The sequence below is a fragment of the Girardinichthys multiradiatus genome, chromosome 2 (assembly GCF_021462225.1).
Source record: "Girardinichthys multiradiatus isolate DD_20200921_A chromosome 2, DD_fGirMul_XY1, whole genome shotgun sequence".
Lineage (NCBI taxonomy): Eukaryota > Metazoa > Chordata > Actinopteri > Cyprinodontiformes > Goodeidae > Girardinichthys > Girardinichthys multiradiatus.
The window spans coordinates 51,207,533-51,230,354 of NC_061795.1; the positions used below are offsets into that span (position 1 = coordinate 51,207,533).

The 22,822-nt window shown below is 44.7% G+C and overlaps 1 protein-coding gene across 4 annotated transcripts; it reads right to left on the reverse strand.

Annotated features, from left to right (window-relative positions):
- Positions 1 to 16: 16 nt before the first annotated feature.
- On the reverse strand, positions 17 to 21,275 carry lrrc29 (leucine rich repeat containing 29). Of its 4 annotated transcripts, none has more exons than XM_047388306.1 (11): positions 20,954 to 21,275; positions 18,685 to 18,786; positions 18,435 to 18,569; positions 15,682 to 15,861; positions 12,612 to 12,917; positions 11,624 to 11,840; positions 11,166 to 11,323; positions 10,872 to 11,087; positions 10,584 to 10,796; positions 1,025 to 1,242; positions 17 to 945 (listed from the first exon to the last, which is right to left on the reverse strand). In XM_047388306.1, exons 1-11 carry the CDS (start codon positions 21,020 to 21,022, stop codon positions 777 to 779), a joined length of 1,983 nt encoding a protein of 660 aa, XP_047244262.1. In that variant the 5' UTR covers positions 21,023 to 21,275; the 3' UTR covers positions 17 to 776. The 4 variants fall into 4 exon arrangements, with proteins under 4 accessions (XP_047244262.1, XP_047244253.1, XP_047244244.1 ...); XM_047388297.1 differs by having other exon boundaries at positions 1,025 to 1,272; positions 18,435 to 18,566; positions 20,954 to 21,274; XM_047388288.1 differs by having other exon boundaries at positions 1,025 to 1,272; positions 20,954 to 21,274.
- Positions 21,276 to 22,822: the final 1,547 nt, after the last annotated feature.

A 22,822-nucleotide genomic window follows, 5' to 3' on the forward strand; every position in this document is an offset into this window, starting at 1 on the left:
AAAAATGACCCTCACAGACAGATGACTCAGCAGTTTATTGCCATTATTTATGCAGTTAGATGAGCTTAGAAATGGCAAATCAAATGAAAGTTTAGATGTTTTCCTCTTGCAGCTCAAAACTTTCCACTTTTATTTCTGGCTATCTGAGCAGATATTTGTGCCAACAGATTTACTGCAGGGTCAAGAAGTACCGAGTACTAAAGTCTACACCAAGCTAACCATGAAGTAACAGAACCATGAGAACAGAACTGGACTCTTTGTGACTAGTTTCACCATACAGAATCCGTCATTAGTAGAAAAAGCTGTTTGTGTTAAAACCTTATTCCACATCAGTACATCTGTGGACCTTTGAATGGATTACTTGGATTGTTACAGGTCAACAGCCCCGCTAGAAATAGATTAACAGATAAAACTGTTGGTGTTCAGTCTGTGGAAGATCATTTACATCAGTAGATGAAAATTATTCATAAACCTTGTCTCAATTAATAGACAGATCCTGCTGCTTTGAGTTTCTCCAGACCTCCAGTTATGCTAATACTGTCCTACATTCATTCCCAGGAAATCTTCACACCATTACTTGTTCCTCTGTTGTTCTGTGAAACATGGACCTTTAATGCTGATGCGTCACATAAAATGAACTTAAATAAGTGATTAAAAAGTCTTGGCCATAATTAACAACAGAGTCGGTCAGTAAAAGTTTCCTAAAGAATGAAGCTTGACCTTCCATCTGTGAGATCTTTGGTCAGCAGGTTTGGTCCTTCAGTCATCCAGAACGTTCAGTCAGTCAGTGTAAGATCAGCCACACCTATGAGCTTATGATGGACATTTTCCAAAAACGGCAGCTGTGATTGGAGGAGGTCCACCGTTGTTATGGAGATGTTTTTGCACCTTGAGATGTCGACCGTTTTCAGACATCTGCAGTGCTGCATCAGAAGGTACAACGTCCTGTAGGATCAAAGGTGAAGAGTTTAGGAACTCTGGGTTCATCTATGGCTTTGGAAGACCGAAGCTGGACGCTACCTACCTGTCAGTGATGTTATTACAACAAGAGAGGTTGATGTGCTGCAGTCGGTGGAGGTGGGGCACAGCCTGGGCCAGTCCACGGTCAGTGATGCCGGGACAGTGGCTGAGCTCCAGGCTGGTGAGGCTGCGACAGTGCCAGCCTACAGACGCCACGCTGGCATCGGTGATTTCTGGCAGCATGGCGAGAGACAGACGCTGGAGGTCTGGGAAGTGCATCCCCTCAGGACAGGAAACAGAACATTCAAACAACTAGTGACAGAAAAGGCAGGGTCACAGTTATTCACCAATGATTGTTGGATAGAAAATATTGGTCTCTTGAAAGGATGCATGTCATGATTTTCACACATAATACAATTTAATTTTGTTCCTGATTGTAGAAAACATTAATATTCATTTCCATGTCAGAAGAAGGGAAATTAGTCACTGTGAGTTTTCACCATCTTCCAGATTTCTATATTAAAGATGAATTGAATAAATTCAAAAGGAGGTTTTCAACTTCTGATTTCATTAATTAGGGGGAAAAACATTTCCAACCAAATCCAGCAAAGCATTGTTTGTTATAACTGGGAATTCTTCATTCATCACTGTTTCTGGCCCAACATTCCTCTTTCCCAGTATCAAGAGGGCAGCAGCTGCCACTGGTTAGTGGGTAAAAACTGCTTGTTGTATTCAGTCTAATTATCTTGGTCTAATAATATTTGATTGATGATCTGAAACATTTCAGTGAAACAAAAAACTAATATTTAAAGTAAATACACCAACAACATTCCAATCTGACACTTTTCCATATTGTTGGGAGTTATGATTATTGATTGATTAATCTTGATCAATAATTATATTGCAAACATGTGGTCCAACATTCCCCCCTAGGTTCAAAGGGTGAGATGAATCGCAGTCTTTGAAGCTACTGGGACCATTCTGTCCTTTGCTGACCAATCAGTGATCCGTGGTGAAGCAGAACAAACAAAACTGTCTCTGTGTTCCTCAAAACCTATGACTGGGCAGGATAGAGGTTAGCCTGGGCAGGATAGAGGTTAGCCTGGGCAGGATAGAGGTTAGCCTGGGCAGGATAGAGGTTAGCCTGGGCAGGATAGAGGTTAGCCTGGGCAGGATAGAGGTTAGCCTGGGCAGGATAGAGGTTAGCCTGGGCAGGATAGAGGTTAGCCTGGGCAGGATAGAGGTTAGCCTGGGCAGGACTAAACTCTGACTAAACTCATTCCTTTCTATGTTGTTCAATGAGAAAATACAGGACAATACATTCATATCACCATTACATTCTTTCGGTCATCAGCTTTTGGTAACCCTGAGACAAAATGAAGCAACAATAAAAGATATCATGTATATATATGTATATATATAACAAGAAAACAAAATCATGGTTCATAGCTTATTCGTCCAACTTCTATTAGAAGGTGGAACCAAGGTAATGTAGCCCCCCTTCGCTGAAGCGGAGGTTGACTGATTGGCTGAAACTGGCAGCAGGTTAAACATCCTTTGATGTAGACCTGAGTGTCGTTAGACATTGGAGGCCAGTGCGCCATCTGTTGGAGGGTGCGGAGTGTGGCTTTGTAGCTCCTATGGCCCCCTACAGGAGAGTAATGGGCGTAGGATAATGAGACCCCCCTTTGGTCTGTTGTAACCATGCTGAAAGCATGGGAGAGCTGTTTGATGCCAATCTGCACACTGGAGGTGCACACTCTGGCTGTCTTGAGGAGAGGGCGTAGCCCGTCTGCTAAAAGGAGGGTGTTGCTGTGTTGTGCCTCAGTTAAAAGGGGGTCTTTTTGGCACAAGCGGTCATACAGCTCTCTACTGGTTGATGAATTTTCCAGCCAGAATGCTAGAAGCATTCCTGTTATGAACATGGATTCCAGGTGTACACCTTCCAACACTTTGGGGTTCTAAGTGTCCAGACCTGGGTTCTTTAAAGAGCCAAGCAATGCATGACTGCATCTGGGAGGAGTTTCCTGGATGGCTGGGTGCAGCTGTGTCTCAGAGGTGCCCATGACCGGCTCTGATGAGGGCCTGAGAGGTTTTTCAGGTTCCTCTAAGCTGGTGATCTGGTTGGTCACAAAGAGTGGTTTGCTGCTTAAACCCAGTGGGTTTTGCACCTCCGCCTGGACCCAGAGTTGGTCCTGGTGGTAGTCAATGAGTAGGGCCAGCCTGTCCAGCAGGTCCTGGCCACCAAGAAAAAGCTCTTTGTTTAATGTGCACATATAGATGGGGTGCACCAGAGCCATACCTTCGAGTGTGATGTCCAGCTCCACCCAACTAGTGATGCGTCGGCCTGAAATGGTTCAATGAAGGAGAGCATGGCTCTACTCACCTCCTCAAACGTGATTGAGCACATCAGGTTGATCTCGGATCCTATTTTAGAATAGAAACTCAGCTGGAAACGTCCTCCTATCATGATCACACAGTATAGACAACGTGTATGTCCATTTTGGTTCAGTTTACCCGAGAACCTTGGAAAAATGGTTTGTGGTGTTTCTCCATCAGGTTTACCTTTAGGCTTCACATGATGGTCAGGTCGTCTGTTCGACCGGAAGTGGTCCGGCAACTTTGACTGTGGTTGGTATTCAGTACCACCCCCCCAGTCCAGCTGACCAAACCTACGTTGTTTCCTGAACCTGTTCTTCACATGGGTTCTGGTTGAAGGCATTTCCTGATCTTCCAACGCAAGACTGTTCCTTTCTGCATGTGTCCGTAAAACCCTAGCCTCGCCCTTTGGTCCCTTGGTCGGGCGAGCACGTGTTTCCCACGCCATCTGAGCATATTTGCGCATCTCTTGCATGCTCATGGTCTTGGTTCTGCAATGCATAGTAACATCGTATCGCACACTTTCATGAAGGTTGTGGAGGAACAGGGATTTAAAAGCATGTTCCTCCTCAATGCCGGGCGCATTGCGTCCTTGGAAGTAAACGGCTCTCAAACGCCGGTAATATTCCCTGGGTGCTTCGCTTTTCTTTTGCTGGATAGTGAAAGCACCAAGTGTGGTGGAGGCCCAGTCCGTGTACACAGAATATTCTTCCCTTAAAGCTTCACAAAGGGTTGAATAACGGTCTCGGACTGCGGGTGTCAGGCTCTCCATGAAAACATGGACGCTCCTGGATGTTGTCTTCCAGATGAGCTTCAGTTTTTCCCGTGCTGATGGGCAGTACAAATCTAGAAGACAGCGTTCAACTTCCCTAAGATAATCATCAATGTTTGATTCTGCATTATTAGGGTCGAAATGCTCTATGTCTTTGGCCAGAGACTCAAGCTGGTGGGTGCGCAATCCACTCTCAGGGATTGGTGCCGACCCATCTGAGTCATCATCGGAAAGTTCACTCCGGCTGCACTCAGGGTGTATCAGTGCATCACGCCTCATCCTCGGAGGAGGCAGTGGAGGCTGCTCCCGGTACAACGGTGGGCCTTGTGCTTCCCGGACTCGGGTCCTGGGCAGCGGTTGAGGGCGGTAGGAACCACCTGAATCCCAGGGGCAGCTTTCCTGTCGCCTTGGCGGAGGTGAGGGATCGTAGAGGACCGTACTGCGAGTCAAGTTTGAAGGCTGCTCGCATCTGAGCCGTGAACTATTTACACCTGCTGGGTCCCCAGCTAGGTACTGTTCATGGCTGCTGATTGCAGTGGGGTGGGGCACCGCACCACTGAACCTATTCTGACTACTTACACCTGTTCTTGCCTCTGTGGATGTATGTACCCTCTATTGCTTCCAATCTATTTCCAACTTCTGTTATTTCACCTCTAAGGACATCCACCGTCTGCAAAGTATCATTCAGCTCAAACTGCAGTTTAACGCACTGGTCAACTTCCAACATTAACCTTCGCTGATAAAACAGAGTGAGCTGTCCTAACACATCTGAGACCGTCTGTCCTTCGGTGGGTTTTTAATGACTTGGAGCAACTCCGGAATCCTGGCTTCACATTGCTCAATGCCATACTCATTGAGACCTTTATGCTCCTCTGGGGACAACAGAATCAATGACCCAATAACCTCTTGTGCCTGCATTCCTATGGGGTCCTCCACCATACACACATCTCCAGCTGCAGTCTGGGATGTTCCCTCCATCTTTGGCCCAAAATGCACAATACAAACACACAAAACTGTTTATCTATGAACCACCACTAAAGAAATTAGCAGCAACGCAACCGACTGAGCTGTTCAGTGACCAATGGTTACTAAATTAACGAATAGCACACAAACAGGCTAAGCTGTTCAGTGAGTAAATGATAGCTAAATTAATTAGCTGCACACAAACAGGCTAAGCTGTTCAGTGATTAAATGATAGCTAAATTAATTAGCAGCACACAACAGGCTAAGCTGTTCAGTGATTAAATGATAGCTAAATTAATTAGCAGCACACAACAGGCTAAGCTGTTTAGTGATTAAATGATTGCTATATTCATTAGCAGCACACAAACAGGCTAAGCTGTTCAGTGATTAAATGATTGCTAAATTAATTAGCTGCACACAAACAGGCTAAGCTGTTCAGTGATTAAATGATTGCTAAATTAATTAGCCGCACACAAACAGGCTAAGCTGTTCAGTGATTAAATGATAGCTAAATTAATTAGCCGCACACAACAGGCTAAGCTGTTCAGTGATTAAATGATAGCTAAATTAATTAGCCGCACACAACAGGCTAAGCTGTTCAGTGATTAAATGATAGCTAAATTAATTAGCAGCACACAACAGGCTAAGCTGTTCAGTGATTAAATGATAGCTAAATTAATTAGCAGCACACAACAGGCTAAGCTGTTCAGTGATTAAATGATAGCTAAATTAATTAGCAGCACACAAACAGGCTAAGCTGTTCAGTGATTAAATGATAGCTAAATTAATTAGCCGCACACAAACAGGCTAAGCTGTTCAGTGATTAAATGATAGCCAAATTAATTAGCCGCACACAAACAGGCTAAGCTGTTCAGTGATTAAATGATAGCTAAATTAATTAGCCGCACACAAACAGGCTAAGCTGTTCAGTGATTAAATGATAGCTAAATTAATTAGCCGCACACAAACAGGCTAAGCTGTTCAGTGATTAAATGATAGCTAAATTAATTAGCCGCACACAAACAGGCTAAGCTGTTCAGTGATTAAATGATAGCTAAATTAATTAGCCGCACACAAACAGGCTAAGCTGTTCAGTGATTAAATGATAGCTAAATTAATTAGCCGCAAACAAACAGGCTAAGCTGTTCAGTGATTAAATGATAGCTAAATTAATTAGCCGCACACAAACAGGCTAAGCTGTTCAGTGATTAAATGATAGCTAAATTAATTAGCCGCACACAAACAGGCTAAGCTGTTCAGTGATTAAATGATAGCCAAATTAATTAGCCGCACACAAACAGGCTAAGCTGTTCAGTGATTAAATGATAGCTAAATTAATTAGCCGTACACAAACAGGCTAAGCTGTTCAGTGATTAAATGATAGCTAAATTAATTAGCCGCACACAAACAGGCTAAGCTGTTCAGTGATTAAATGATAGCTAAATTAATTAGCCGCACACAACAGGCTAAGCTGTTCAGTGATTAAATGATTGCTAAATTAATTAGCCGCACACAAACAGGCTAAGCTGTTCAGTGATTAAATGATTGCTAAATTAATTAGCAGCACACAACAGGCTAAGCTGTTCAGTGATTAAATAATAGCTAAATTAATTAGCCGCACACAAACAGGCTAAGCTGTTCAGTGATTAAATGATAGCAAAATTAATTAGCAGCACACAACAGGCTAAGCTGTTCAGTGATTAAATGACAGCTAGATTAATTAGCCGCACACAACAGGCTAAGCTGTTCAGTGATTAAATGATTGCTAAATTAATTAGCAGCACACAACAGGCTAAGCTGTTCAGTGATTAAATGATAGCTAAATTAATTAGCAGCACACAAACAGGCTAAGCTGTTCAGTGAGTAAATGATAGCTAAATTAATTAGCTGCACACAACAGGCTAAGCTGTTCAGTGATTAAATGATAGCTAAATTAATTAGCAGCACACAACAGGCTAAGCTGTTCAGTGATTAAATGATAGCTAAATTAATTAGCAGCACACAACAGGCTAAGCTGTTCAGTGATTAAATGATTGCTAAATTAATTAGCAGCACACAACAGGCTAAGCTGTTCAGTGATTAAATGATAGCTAAATTAATTAGCAGCACACAAACAGGCTAAGCTGTTCAGTGAGTAAATGACAGCTAGATTAATTAGCCGCACACAACAGGCTAAGCTGTTCAGTGATTAAATGATTGCTAAATTAATTAGCAGCACACAACAGGCTAAGCTGTTCAGTGATTAAATGATAGCTAAATTCATTAGCAGCACACAAACAGGCTAAGCTGTTCAGTGAGTAAATGATAGCTAAATTAATTAGCTGCACACAAACAGGCTAAGCTGTTCAGTGATTAAATGATTGCTAAATTCATTAGCAGCACACAAACAGGCTAAGCTGTTCAGTGATTAAATGATTGCTAAATTCATTAGCAGCACACAAACAGGCTAAGCTGTTCAGTGAGTAAATGATAGCTAAATTAATTAGCTGCACACAAACAGGCTAAGCTGTTCAGTGATTAAATGATTGCTAAATTAATTAGCTGCACACAAACAGGCTAAGCTGTTCAGTGATTAAATGATTGCTAAATTAATTAGCTGCACACAAACAGGCTAAGCTGTTCAGTGATTAAATGATAGCTAAATTAATTAGCCGCACACAACAGGCTAAGCTGTTCAGTGATTAAATGATAGCTAAATTAATTAGCAGCACACAACAGGCTAAGCTGTTCAGTGATTAAATGATAGCTAAATTAATTAGCAGCACACAACAGGCTAAGCTGTTCAGTGATTAAATGATAGCTAAATTTATTAGCAGCACACAACAGGCTAAGCTGTTCAGTGATTAAATGATAGCTAAATTAATTAGCCGCACACAAACAGGCTAAGCTGTTCAGTGATTAAATGATAGCTAAATTAATTAGCAGCACACAAACAGGCTAAGCTGTTCAGTGATTAAATGATAGCTAAATTAATTGGCCGCACACAAACAGGCTAAGCTGTTCAGTGATTAAATGATAGCCAAATTAATTAGCCGCACACAAACAGGCTAAGCTGTTCAGTGATTAAATGATAGCTAAATTAATTAGCCGCACACAAACAGGCTAAGCTGTTCAGTGATTAAATGATAGCTAAATTAATTAGCCGCACACAAACAGGCTAAGCTGTTCAGTGACTAAATGATAGCTAAATTAATTAGCAGCACACAAACAGGCTAAGCTGTTCAGTGATTAAATGATAGCTAAATTAATTAGCCGCACACAACAGGCTAAGCTGTTCAGTGATTAAATGATTGCTAAATTAATTAGCCGCACACAAACAGGCTAAGCTGTTCAGTGATTAGATGATTGCTAAATTAATTAGCAGCACACAACAGGCTAAGCTGTTCAGTGATTAAATGATTGCTAAATTAATTAGCAGCACACAACAGGCCAAGCTGTTCAGTGATTAAATAATAGCTAAATTAATTAGCCGCACACAACAGGCTAAGCTGTTCAGTGATTAAATGATAGCTAAATTAATTAGCAGCACACAACAGGCTAAGCTGTTCAGTGATTAAATGATAGCTAAATTAATTAGCAGCACACAACAGGCCAAGCTGTTCAGTGATTAAATGATAGCTAAATTAATTAGCCGCACACAACAGGCTAAGCTGTTCAGTGATTAAATGATTGCTAAATTAATTAGCAGCACACAACAGGCCAAGCTGTTCAGTGATTAAATAATAGCTAAATTAATTAGCCGCACACGAAAAGGCTAAGCTGTTCAGTGATTAAATGATTGCTAAATTAATTAGCAGCACACAACAGGCTAAGCTGTTCAGTGATTAAATGATAGCTAAATTAATTAGCCGCACACAACAGGCTAAGCTGTTCAGTGATTAAATGATAGCTAAATTAATTAGCAGCACACAACAGACTAAGCTGTTCAGTGATTAAATGATAGCTAAATTAATTAGCCGCACACAAACAGGCTAAGCTGTTCAGTGATTAAATGATAGCTAAATTAATTAGCAGCACACAACAGGCTAAGCTGTTCAGTGATTAAATGATAGCTAAATTAATTAGCAGCACACAAACAGGCTAAGCTGTTCAGTGATCAAATGATAGCTAAATTAATTAGCAGCACACAACAGGCTAAGCTGTTCAGTGATTAAATGATAGCTAAATTAATTAGCCGCACACAAACAGGCTAAGCTGTTCAGTGATTAAATGATTGCTAAATTAATTAGTAGCACACAACAGGCTAAGCTGTTCAGTGATTAAATGATAGCTAAATTAATTAGCCGCACACAAACAGGCTAAGCTGTTCAGTGATTAAATGATAGCTAAATGAATTAGCCACACACAAACAGGCTAAGCTGTTCAGTGATTAAATGATAGCTAAATTAATTAGCAGCACAAAACAGGCTAAGCTGTTCAGTGAGTAAGTTATTCATACATGTATCTTCCAGGTGTATGGGTTTGCTTAACATGGGCACACAGGTTTGACCGTTCAAACTGTGGCTTACCCAAGCCTATGCTTTAATGGGAGTAATCAAGCAAACACCCGAAAAGAGGAAGAGAGAGGAAGAAAAAGAATTTCGAAATAACCCAAAACCAAATTCAAAATAAAATTTTTAAAATGGGAAAACGAAACTAAAACATTCAATGCTGTTCTTAGCTTCACATAAATGTTAGTGTTCTCTAATATGAATCACCTACCTTCCTGTTAGACAACTAAATTAGTTTTATGAGTCAGATCAAAACATACTTCACACAATAAAACCCAGCAAAACGCTTAAATTTTATCCAAAAGTGGTAATGAATGATCTGTAACTTCAACTTTCAACTTTAAGTTATGCCCTTTTGATCATAGGTGATGGAATTATCTGCCTGTGTTAATGAATTGAGTGATATAAAAAAAGAAAATCAAAGTAGGAAATGCAATTCTCACTAGTGACCACCAGATGGTACTGAGTGCAGGTCTGCGGTTTGGGAAATCCAGCTTCAACTGCAATTTTATTAAATGGCCACCAGATGTAGGTGTTGTTCTCTACCTGACTGGGAGAATGTTGGTCACAACTGTAATTATGCCCAGTGGACACTGGGGCACGTCTGCTGCTTATCAGCTGTGATTTTCTGCAGCTGATCCTGCAGGCTGACCGCTTTGAAATTAACTTTAAATTTTCCACAAGTTAAACCAACTTTCACCTTGCATCCACAACAGACACCTCTGAAAGATTATTTTATCCTCTGCAGCAGAACTGAGCAAACCCTAGTCAAATTATCCCCTAATTCACAAACGTTCTGTGCGAAACTCAAAAATCTCACAATAAACGTCTCGTTAACGGAGATCACAATTGTTTATTCTGTGCAACAGTGATTTGATGTCTGTCTTTTTAAGGCCCACCCAGGGACGCCATATGTTGGGAGTTCACAGACAAGGAATTTGACTTCAGCTTGAAGCGCTTCCAGCATAGATATCTGTGATCATACAACATTAACCCACCAGGTTCTGTTCTAACCTCACCTGAGTGATGCTGCTGTCCGTGAGTTTGGAGCAGGCTGACAGGTCCAGCTCCTGCAGCCTTTTTAGAGCTAAAAGTGAGGCTCCGGCGCTTTGTTTGAACTGCTCCAAGTCGTTCTGTGTCACCAGCTTGGGACGGTCTTCAAAGGGCATTTGAGGAGGCTTGAAGAAGCCCATGTTCCCGAAGGTCCGGGTAAACCTTGGACCTCTGTCTCCCTGGGAAAGAAATCCTAATAATGAGTCGAATTTAAGGACCTAAGCTGCAGGTCAGCATGCAGCCGCGGTTCTCACCGTCTCATCGTCAGGCTCACACTGGCTTGTCTGCACCATCCCAAGCAGACCCCAGTCCGTAACTTCCTTACACCAACTGAGCCGAAGAACTTCCAGCTTCTGCAGGTAGGTGGCGATGGCGCATACGGACAGGTCGGTGACGTTGACGCATGACGTTAGATCCAACTCACGCAGAGAATCCCTGAGAAGCTGCGCGAGTGAGAAAACTGCAAGATCCTGAAGAGACAGAACACAGGCTGCTGATTTTTCCCGTTCGCCTCCTGGATGAAGCAGAACCGTAGATGACTGACTGACCCTGAGGTACGTGCAGCTCCTCAGGTTAAGTGCCTCCAGCTTTGGTGTGGCAGCATTCGACTCCTTCAAGCCTCTCACCAACTCTGTCCCACTGATGTGCAGACACTCAGACAGATCCAGAGACATCAGGGAGGGGATGGACAGCAGCTCAGCCAGGCCTGGAGACAAAGAGCACCTTTTACGCTCGCTGAGAGGGCTACAGAAAGCATGGACACCTCCAAGCACCACTAGACTAGAGTCCATTACAATCACATAATGAGCAGTATAAAAGAACTGAGCTAAATAACCCTATCACCCCGTGCTTCCTGCCTTCTCACTGGCTCTGTGACCAGAACAGGCAGATTTTAAGCCCACTATTGGAAAGACTCTGCAGTGTTGTGACAGTGTTGTCTTGTGAGGCTTAATGAACGTACGGCTTCTGACCGCTATGAGGAAGTACTTAAAAAAACTCATCGGACCTTTTTCAGTGATCCTCCAGTCTCGAGACAAGGAGAGGTGGTTCAGAGACTTCAGGCTCTTAGCTACAGCCGCCACAGACCTGCTGGTCAGCTCCGTGCAGCCGCTGATGTCCAGTTTCAGGAGCTTGGGCTGGTGCTTCACCAGAATCTCCACCGAGTAGTCAGTCAGCTCTTTGCAGCCCTGAAGATGTAACTCCTCTAGGACCAAATCCTGAACCTACAAGAAATAACTGTTTGAGAACTTCAAAATATTTAAAATAAATATACATGTAGAATACTGTGCAGAACCTTTAAAGCACCCCTGATTTATGAATGTTTTAGGTAGAGATGCAGCAACCAGGAGATTCTTGGTTGAAAAGAATCTTTGGTTTTCTTCAAGGTCTGACTTCTTCCTAAGAGCTAGATCACATAGAACAACAAAAATGTCTTCTGACAGAGACAATAGTTTTAACTCCAACAGAAAATAGGTGACAATTTTCTCCATAACAATGCATCAAAGCATCTCTCCCCAACCTTTACCTGGCTACTAATAAACTGAAGCTAAATGCTTTAGTTTTCCTGAAAAAGTTCTCAGACTGGAGCCAATCAAAGGAGAACTGGCCGATTCGGATTTCTGGATGACTGATTACTGCGGAGTTTAATAATCTTTGAAATAGTCTAGATCCAAGGTTCTCCAGTCTTCCTGAACGTCTTTCAGCGATTTTCTTTGGACCAGCTGTTTTTCGACAATCTTTTCCTCATCACAGTAGCACCTGGCGCAGCATGCAACTAAATAAAGTCAATTGGGTGAGCGGTGGATGAAAGAAGAACCGTCAGGCCTCATCAAATAATCCGTATTGGAAAGTCCTGTCTTAAGAATCTCCCTTCAGCTGATCCAAAGAAAGGGAAAAAAGCAGCTAAAGAACAGCCTGAATTGCCAAAAAATGTGCTGTGAAGAAAAGTGGGAAGAAATGAGACATGACTCAAGACTTTTGCAGCATTTCCTGACCTGCGCGATACTGCGCAGAGATTCAGGGGTGATGGAGGTCCGGCTGAGGTCCAGAGCTTTGAGGGTGGATCTCTGCTCCGTTAATAACCTCCTCAGGTTCCTGAGCGACAGCAGTGCCGAGGAGTCCTCCACAGCTCCCACTGGGCATCCTCGGTACGGATCAAACTCAAAGGCGATGTGGCAGCCGGCTAACGAGAGACGGCGAAGGCACGGGGTGCAACCGGTGAGCCGGTTGAAGGTGAGGTCAGAAAGGTAGCGCAGGTCCGACAGATCGAGCTCCTCCAGACCACTCAAAGCCGACCGGACCTGCAGCAGAAACAGGAACTATGAGAGAAGACCCAGTAAAACTAACACATGCAGAGCAGAGTGAAAGGTTTCTTCTGATGAACCAGCTCTGCTTAAAGATGTCTCATAACTCCCTCTCATATGGACGGACTTGGCAAAACTCAGTCTTCTAATATTTAGAAACGTATGAAATGTTGTATTTCCAGATGTGAATAAGAAGGAAAAACGTAAATAGGAGTCCAGGAAACCGTTTATATTTCCCAAAATGACTTGGTGAAACCTCTGAGAGGAACATGTTATTCATAGAAGATGAAGATGCATGGACAGATGGTTCTCAGGTGATGGAACATGAACAAGTAGATGACTGTAGAAATATCTGCATACGTTAAAAGGGGGAGCTTAATAATCTGGAAATGAAGATGAACAAGAAGATTCAGCTTTCAGTTCATTTGGTTGAAGCTCATCTAAGAGCACCAATAAGAGGTCCCGCAGTTTATGACTCTGGCCAGCAGGGGCACTAAGGAGCTGACAGTTTTAAAGAATTGATTTTTGAAACAAGGAACATTTACATATAAACAACTCTGGACCAGAGAACAGAACCACATCAATGACTGAGAATATGAACCACAGAGTAGAAATACTCAATATTCAAAACATTCATCGTCATTGTCGTCTTCTTCCGCTTTATCCGAGACCGGGTCGCGGGGGCAGCAGACTCAGCAGAGACACCCAGACGTCCCTCTCTCCAGACACCTCCTCCAGCTCCTCCGGGGGGAGCCCAAGGCGTTCCCAGGCCAGCCGAGAGACATAGTCCCTCCAGCGTGTCCTGGGCCTCCTCCCGGTGGGACGTACCTGGAACACCTCCCGAGGAAGGCGTCCAGGAGGCATCCGGTATAGATGCCCGAGCCACCTCAACTGAATCCTCTCGATGTGGAGGAGCAGTGGCTCTACTCCGAGCTCCTCCCGGATGGCCGAGCTCCTCACCCTATCTCTAAGGGAGTGCCCGGCCACCCTACGGAGGAAGCTCATTTCAGCCGCTTGTATCCGGGATCTCGTTCTTTCGGTCATGACCCAAAGTTCATGGCCATAGGTGAGGGTAGGAACGTAGACCGATCGGTAAATTGAGAGCTTCGCTTTTCGGCTCAGCTTTCTCTTCACTACAACGGACCGGCACAGCGCCCCCATTACTGCGGCAGCCGCACCGATCCGTCTGTCGATATCCCGCTCCATTCTTCCCTCACTCATGAACAAGACCCCGAGATACTTAAACTCCTCCACTTGAGGCAGGAACTCCCCTCCAACCTGAAGAGGACAAGCCACCCTTTTCCGGTCGAGAACCATGGCCTCGGAGTTGGAGGAGCTGATCTTCATCCCAGCCGCTTCACACTCGGCTGCGAACCGCCCCAGCGCATGCTGTAGGTCTTGGCTTGAGGGGGCCAGCAAGTCCACGTCATCTGCAAAAAGAAGAGACGAAATCCTCTGGTCCCCAAACCAGACCCCCTCCGGCCCTTGGCTGCGCCTAGAAATCCTGTCCATAAAAGTTATGAACAGGACCGGTGACAAAGGGCAGCCCATGCACCGGGAACAGGTCCGACTTAGTGCTGGCAATGCGGACCAAACTCCTGCTCCGCTTGTACAGGGACCGATGGCCCCTAGTAAAGGGACCCCGATTCCATACTGCTGGAATCGGGGTCCAGCAGTATGGAATCACCTTATTGTGCATCATATAGAGTAACAATGGTCCAAACCCGAATGTCTCTCTGACTGTTTGAACCCCACTGCTAGCAATATAACCTTGATCTGTTCAACAGGAACGACTGTATATAATAAATAGGTGAATGCTATGTAAATGATCTGTACCTGCCTTTCCTAATGTAAATTAACTTACCTTCCAACATATCTAATTATGTAAAGAAATATGTACATACTATATGCATTGAGATCTTTCTAAACCACAGGGCATCACAAGGGACACAGTCGAATGCTGGATGTGGACCGGTTGGGCAAACTCCCTTGAACCCTCGAGTACCATGTAGAAGGTATAGAGCTGGTCCAGTGTTCCACGGCCGGGACGAAAACCACACTGCTCCTCCTGAAGCCGAGGTTTGACTATCGGCCGGACTCTCCTCTCCAATACCCTGGCGTAGGTCTTACCAGGGAGGCTGAGAAGTGTGGTCCCCCTGTAGTTGGAAAACACATGAAGGGGGACCACAACCCCAGTCTGCCAGTCCAGAGGCCCTGTCCCGGACCGCCACGCAATGTTGAAGAGGCTTGTCAACCATGACAGCCCCACAGCATCCAGAGACTTGAGGTTCTCAGGGTGGATCTCATCCACCCCCGAAGCCTTGCCACCGCAGAGCTTTTTAACCACCTCGGTGACTTCAGCCTGGGTGATGAAAGAGTCTAACCCCGAGTCCCCAGCCTCTGTTTCCACCACGGAACGTGTGATGGCAGGATTGAGGAGATCTTCGAAGTACTCCTTCCACCGCCTGATAATGTCCTCAGTGGAGGTCAGCACCTTTGCGCCATCCTAGTCCTTCATAATTATCATCAAGTTACTGTCGGTGGAGTTAAGGCCTCCTCCAGAAAAACTACTGAAACATGACTGAATACCTTCTTTTCTACAATATGTAATTAAGTTTATTCATATTTATTCTCATTTTCAACACTTTAAACTATATAAAACTCAACAGTTTCCAGGCTAAAATGAAGCATCGACTTTCAGGGTAGCTAAACCAACAGCCAGCCTCAGGCCTCTGTCCCACCTTCACACATGAAGCTTTACCTGCCGTCTGTGCTCCTCTCTGGAGAGGAAGGCTCCAGACATGAAGAGGCTGTCCAGGCCTCTGACGTCAAGTCTCCGAAGGGAGGTCAGGCAAGGCAGGAGGGTCAGCAGGGAGGCCTCTGTTATGCTGCTGCCGGGCAGAGCCAAGCTGTCCACCTTGGAGCCCAGACACAAACCAACCTGAGGAGGAGGAGCCAGATGAAAAAACACAAAGACACAAAGGAAGAAGGACCAATCTCAAAAAGGTCAAAAACAGAGAAAATTTGTGTTCAGTATTTAATGAACACAGGGGCTTGCAGAAAGATTTATAATTGTTCCACATTTTATCCTGTTCCAACCCATAACTATTGTGTTTATTGGGATGTTACGTAATAAACCAACAGAGAGGAGAGTACACTTGTGAAGTGGAAGAAAAATGATTTGCCGGGGTCATTTCAACATTTTCACGGATCTCCATGCACAGATCTCATCCACCCCTGAAGCCTTGCCACCGCGGAGCTATTTAACCACCTCGGTTACTTCAGCCCGGGTGATGAAAGAGTCCGACCCCGAGTCCCCAGCCTCTGTTTCCACCAGAGAATGCGTGATGGCAGGATTGAGGAGATCCTCGAAGTACTCCTTCCACCGCCCGATAATGTCCTCAGTCGAGGTCAGCAGCCACCCACCCCCACTGTAAACAGTGTTGGCGAAGCACTGCTTCCCCCTCCTGAGTCGCCGGACGGTTTGCCAGAATTGCTTCGGGGCCAACCGGTAGTTCTTCTCCATGGCCTCACTGAACTCCTCCCAGGTCCGGGCAAAAACTCGGACCTGGAAGGAACCCGGGCCGCGGCACGCTTGGCCTCACGGTACCCGTCAGCCGCCTCAGGAGTCCCACAAGCCAACCACAGCCGATAGGACTCCTTCTTCAGCTTGACAGCTTCCCTTACTGCCGTTGTCCACCACCGGGTTCGGGGATTGCCGCCACGACAGGCACCGCAGACCTTACGGCCGCAGCTACGGGCAGCAGCATCGACAATAGATGCGGAGAACATGGTCCACTCGGACTCTATGTCTCCAACATCCCCCGGGATCTGGTCAAAGCTCTCCCGGAGGTGGGAGTTGAATACATCCCTGGCTGAGGGCTCCGCCAGGCGTTCCCAGCAGACCCTCACTATGCGCTTGGGCCTGCCAAGTCTGTCTGTCACTGTCGTTGCCCACGTGGGCGTTGAAGTCCCCCAGCAGAATAATGGAGTCCCCAGGAGGGGCACTATCCAGCACCCCTGACAAGGACGCCAAGAAAGCCGGGTACTCTGCACTACCACTCGGCCCGTAGGCCTAGATGACAGTCAGAGACCTCTCCCCAACCCGAAGGTGCAGGGATACGACCCTCTCATCCACTGGGGTAAAACCCAACACTAGACGGCTGAGCTGGGGGGCAACAAGCAAACCCACCCCAGTCTCCTTCCTCCCCCCAGCGAGGTGACATTCCACGTCCCTAGAGCCAGCCTAAGCATCTGGGGATTGGGCCACCGAGGTCTCCACCTTCGTCCGCTGCCCAATCCTCTTTGCACCGGTCCCTCACGGTTCCCCCTGCAGGTGGTGGGCCCACTGGGGGATGGCCTCGCGTCTCTCGTTTGGGCTTGGCCCGGCCGGGTCCCGCGAGGAGCAACCCCGCCACCAGGCGCTCTCCGACAAGTCCCGACCCCAGGCCTGGCTCCAGGGTGGGACCCCGGCTCCGCCGTACCGGGTGACGTCACGTGCCTCAATTCTGTAGTCATCATGAGGGGTTCTTGAACCGCTCTTTGTCTGACCCACCTAGAGCCTGTTTGCCATGGGAGACCCTACCAGGGGTATTTTAGTCCCAGACAACATAGCCTCTAGGATCATTCGAGCACTCAAACCCCTCCACCACGTTAAGGTGGCGGTTTGAGGAGAAATCCCCCTAAACATCAGCCATCCTGTTCATGTGTTAGAATGGCCTAGTCAAAGTCCAGACCTAAATCCAGCTGAGAATCTGGGGTAACCATTTAAAACCGATGTTCTTCACTCAATGAGCTTGAGCAGAACTTTCCGTCTGTAGATGTTCAAAGTCGGTGGAGACAAACCTCAAAAGATGGAAACAAATGCATGCTAAACATTTCAGATTTCTATTACAAGAAAAAAATAAAACCATGCATCATTTTCTTTCTACTTCACAGTTCTGGATCACTTTGTGTTGGTTTATCGTTTAAAATCCTCCTAAAATACATTGAGGTCTGTGGTTGTAAAGGTGATAGAATGAAAATCCTGCTTCATGATTTCTGCCTTTACCTTTATTAGGACATATGGGCAGCATGATGGTTATGTTATCATCTAGACTCCAGCACTAACTACTTAACTCCAGTGTATTGGACTTTAACCTCCAGGCAACTGTTGAGATTTTACAGTTTAATAGGATGCAGATAAACTTCAGATATTCCCAGGGGACACATGGTTCTAAGGAAGGTTCATATGGAAGAACCTTTGCACCATGATATCTCTGCCTTCAGTGTTTGCCCAGTCATAGTTTTGTGCTTCCACAGTTAGATTTTCCATGCAGTTTAGACAAAAAGTTAGTGGGAGGGGTTCCAGGAGCCCTGGAGGTGGGGAAATTCTCATGACCTACAAAGACGTCAGTGATTGCGTCTTGGTGAGCTGTTATTTCAAGGTTCTAAGACAAGAGTAGATGCCTTCTGGCTGTTTTTACAGCTTCGGATATACAAACCTTATCAGAACATCACAACAGCATACCATACCTCCAGAAGGAGTGATCTGGAAATACTGAAGCCATCAAGCTGGCTGATTTTCAGGCTGCAGCGGGGCATTCTGGCCAGACCCCTGACCAGCACCAGGGATGAAGCTGAGGCCGGGAAACTGAAGGTTAAGTTCTTCTGCACAAAGACAATTAAAGTTAGACGAGGCTGCATCGTTTCCACACTCAGTCAACATTTAAATAACTTCAGATGCAAAAGTATGCAGCTAGTGAGCAGCTGTGGAAGGTGTAACCTGAAAGCGCAGGTCCTGGCTGGCATTGTACCAGCGGTGGCAGACCAGGGAGGCTTCCTTTCTGTCTGAGGCGTGAAGAAAACTCAGGATGTAAACTATAATCTGCAGAACAGACGGAGATTCAGCATTAAACCACGAGCACCACCATGGGGAACCTCTATAAATCAGCTGGCCATCCTAACCCCAGCCAGGCAGCGTTAACTGCATGAACAAAAACCAGTGTGAATTTGCAACATTTATTGATCCTCATTTATTCGAATGTCCCTGTTCTGTGTTCTTTATAGCATGCCGCTTTTAAATATCTGGCACTCCGCCCCAGCCACAGCTCAGGTGGAAGAATCTGTTTAATATGGAAGCAAATCGTTACCATAAATTGATTGAATTGCAGCAGAGCCAAGCTCAATTTGTGGCAGTGGCAGGAAGAACTGGTAGTTCTGGTGGCATCCTTATGGCCTGAGACATCCAGCGTGTTTTTAAGCATTTATTTATAATTTTCTGTGAGTGACAATTCAGAATAGCCGCTCGTCTCTATAATAAACCGGCTGTTTGTGCAATAAATCTTTGTCATCCTTTCAACACGTCACACAAACATATAGTGGTATTTATTTTCCATGTCAAGTAAATACAATCACCTTATGTTATGGGTCTAAAGCTGTTTATTAAATAATAATCAATAATGACATCATTATTTATAGGTAACAGGCTATAACAATAATGACATCCTATTTGCCGATAATCAGCATCAGCTTCCACAAAAACAGCGGCAACCGCCTTGGCAAGTTTTTACGGCCAGTCTGGCACCTTCTGGCATCCTGGCAGAATCCCTGCCACCCTGCAGCAGACTGTGGCAGCTTCGGTGGCAGTTCCGGTGGTAGTTCCGGTGGCAGTTCCGGTGGCAGACTGTGGCAGTTGTGCCACAGCCTGCCACCGGAACTACCAGTTCTTCCTGCCACCAGAACTACCAGTTCTTCCTGCCACCAGAACTACCAGTTCTTCCTGCCACCAGAACTACCAGTTCTTCCTGCCACCAGAACTACCAGTTCTTCCTGCCACTGCCACAAACTGTCGGTCCTGCTGCAATTCAATCAATTTCTCGGCACGTTTGCAATGTAATGCACTGCAGACGTGCACAGCGCCCCCTACCGAACAAGATGGGTAGCTCGGTCAGCAGGGAGCTGAGGAACAGCGGCTGCTGACGTCACTCTTCTGCGCCCGCAACTCGGAATGCTTTTTCGTTTTCGAGTTCTGGGCAGGACTTTGCGGGCAGACCATGAAAACGAAGAAGCAATGTCTGCTTTGTTTTCTTTTTGATTATGGCATAAAATGTGCAGTCATGAAGAAGAAAATGCAAATAGGATGATTGATTACTAATTGTATTTATGGGTCAAATAACGCAGCCACATTCTTAAAATGAAAAAGCATTTCTGGAAATGCTTTTTCATTTTCAAATTTTACATTTCAAATTGAATTTTGGTATCTATTTGCTGGGGCATATTTTGAAAAATAAATCTCAAATGTCTTTTTCTTTTTCATTTTAATTAAGTGAAAGAATGAGCAGTCTTGAAGAAGAAAATTAAAATGCAAATAGGATGATTGATAACTAATTTCATTTATGGGTCAAATAATGCAGCCACATTCTTAAAATGAAAAAGCATTTCTGAAAATGCTTTTTCATTTGAAATATGGTAACGATTTGCTTCCATAGTTTAAAGGACAACTATTAGCTGTATAATCTATAAATCCCTCCAGTTTGCCAGGAGACACACGGCAATCATGTAGAAAAAGGTGCTCTGGTCCCAGAACATTTAAGCTTTGTGGCCGACATGCAAAACACTATGTGTGGCAGTACTATCGCCTAACACATCATCCCATGGTGAAGCATGGTGATGGCAGCATCATACTGTGGGCATGCTGGGACAGGGGAGCTGGTCAGAGTTGCTGGATGGAGGTACCATAGGTGGACTAGGTGTGTTAGGATAGGATAAGATATTTCAATAAGCTCCAACATTAATGCATTTATTAAGTTACCTGACCTATCAGAGCATGTCCTTTTTACTACCTGTCGGCTCTGTCCCGACACCCTTATTTATGATGACAGCATGATGAAGCTCTCCACGTTCTGCTCTGGTTCTGATAACTGTGGTCCAATCTGTCTACTTCATGGAGGCGCCCATGCGTCAGACTACCAGCATGTTTTAACGCTCTAAATGGAAACCAGTTCACTAGTTATCTTCTGGGCTTGCTAACCAGCTGGTACAGGTGGACCCACCTCCAGAGGAAGCTCAGGTGTTTCTTTAAGATCTTCTCCATTGCTGTCTTCCATCTCAGCGTGTTCCATGATGCTGCCTCCAGACCACCTCAGCTTGATCAGCTGTTCTCTGACTGCATTAAACCGGACAGTATTAGCTTAGAAGAAGCTGGTTCCCACAGAGGGCAGAACCCACGGCGGTTCGTCTCATTTCGTTACTGGAACAGGTGGATTTCAGGTCCAATGATGCTAAGCAAGCGCTGCTTTACTTCTAACGCCACAATAAAAGCTGCGTTTTACCTTTAACCCCAGCTCGGTCAGCTGATCGCACAGAGGCGCGGCTTTACGTCAGCGGGAGAGATTCTCTCTTATGATTGGTGGCTGCGTTGTTAGGCAACAGCTAACTGTTCGCCTCCAGGTATGGCAAGTTGTTTTATTATATAACACCTTGTCTGGGACGGTTGGAAAATTAAAAATATCAATAAACAAATTTGTGTCACAACAAACGACTAATGTGAAAGAATATTAAAATGACTAAAATCATAGAGAGGATTTAGAATAATTCATACATTTGACGGCTTAATATTGAAAAGGTCTGTGCCCAGAGCCCCGGCAAGTTTTCAGGTTGAAAAGAAATGGCAAAAAATTTGGAATAAAATACAAACAGCCTCCAGGCCTCAATAATTACCCTCAGCGTTGAAGGCATTGGACTTATGAAGACCTTCATACCTGATCATTTAGATAATAGCGGTAGAAAATGGACAGATCATAATTATTCAGCTATAACAACCTTAAGATTTTTGAACAGTCCCAGGACAGATTTCTACAGATATTTACAGGCTAAGGACGTTTTGGGGCAAACCCACAAATATAAAAAAAAGCTTTTTTAGAGATGTAAATCAGGAATGGAGACCAGCAAATAATTAGTAAATTATACCATATATTTTCATCTATGAATTCACATAATAGAAATACCTCTTAAATATTCACTAAAGTGCATAACTATCAGACAACATATGAATCCAAAACTTTCAGATCACATGGAGCAAATTACATTTACACTAAAGCTAGGACCCTGTTAAAGCCCTGCTAATGAGGATGCATGTCCAATGTCCATTTTATTTATAAAGCACATTTAACAACACTTGATGTTGACCAAAGTGCTTCTCATGACGGTAAATACAAATGATATAACTGTAGAAGACAGACATAAAACCAAAAAACCGACATATACAATAAAGTAGAATTAAAAACAAAAATTCCTGATGGACTCAAACTCATCCGATGTAAAAAAGTGAGTTTTCAGGAGGGATGTAAAAGACTGAACAGACTCAGCATCATGAATCTCAAGGGCCAGTTTATTCCAGAGACTGGAAGCTACCACAGCAAAAGCCCGGTCCACTCTGTGCCTTAATTTGGCCCTCGGGGCCCCTTTGCTTCATTATACCTGCTCAGTGCCTTAAACATATTTCACATATACACCTACTGCACACCATCTCCCCACAGAGTAAATACTATGTCTGCACTTCTGTACATGTCATCATGTCTTGGTCATACTCTCAGGGGTTGTGTGCAGGTGGTTTGCTGTGTGCAGTTCCTCTCTCTTCCAGCAGGGGGGGATTGGCAGGCGCAGCTTCACAGGTGTGACCCATTGGGCCGAATCAGGAGGGTTTCTTAAGGAGCAGGAACTCTCACTGAGTTCGTTAGCTCAGCTAGAGTGGTCACCTGAACAACATTCGCAGAGTTTCTGTGGTCCGTTCCCTTGCGAACCTGCAGTTACCTGAGTCTGTGCTCCTTCTCTCCAGATTTAACTCATCTGCTCAGGAATCCCAGATCCTGTTCTTCACGCCTTGCCTGGTGACCTTCTTGGAGGAGAGATCTCCTCACCCT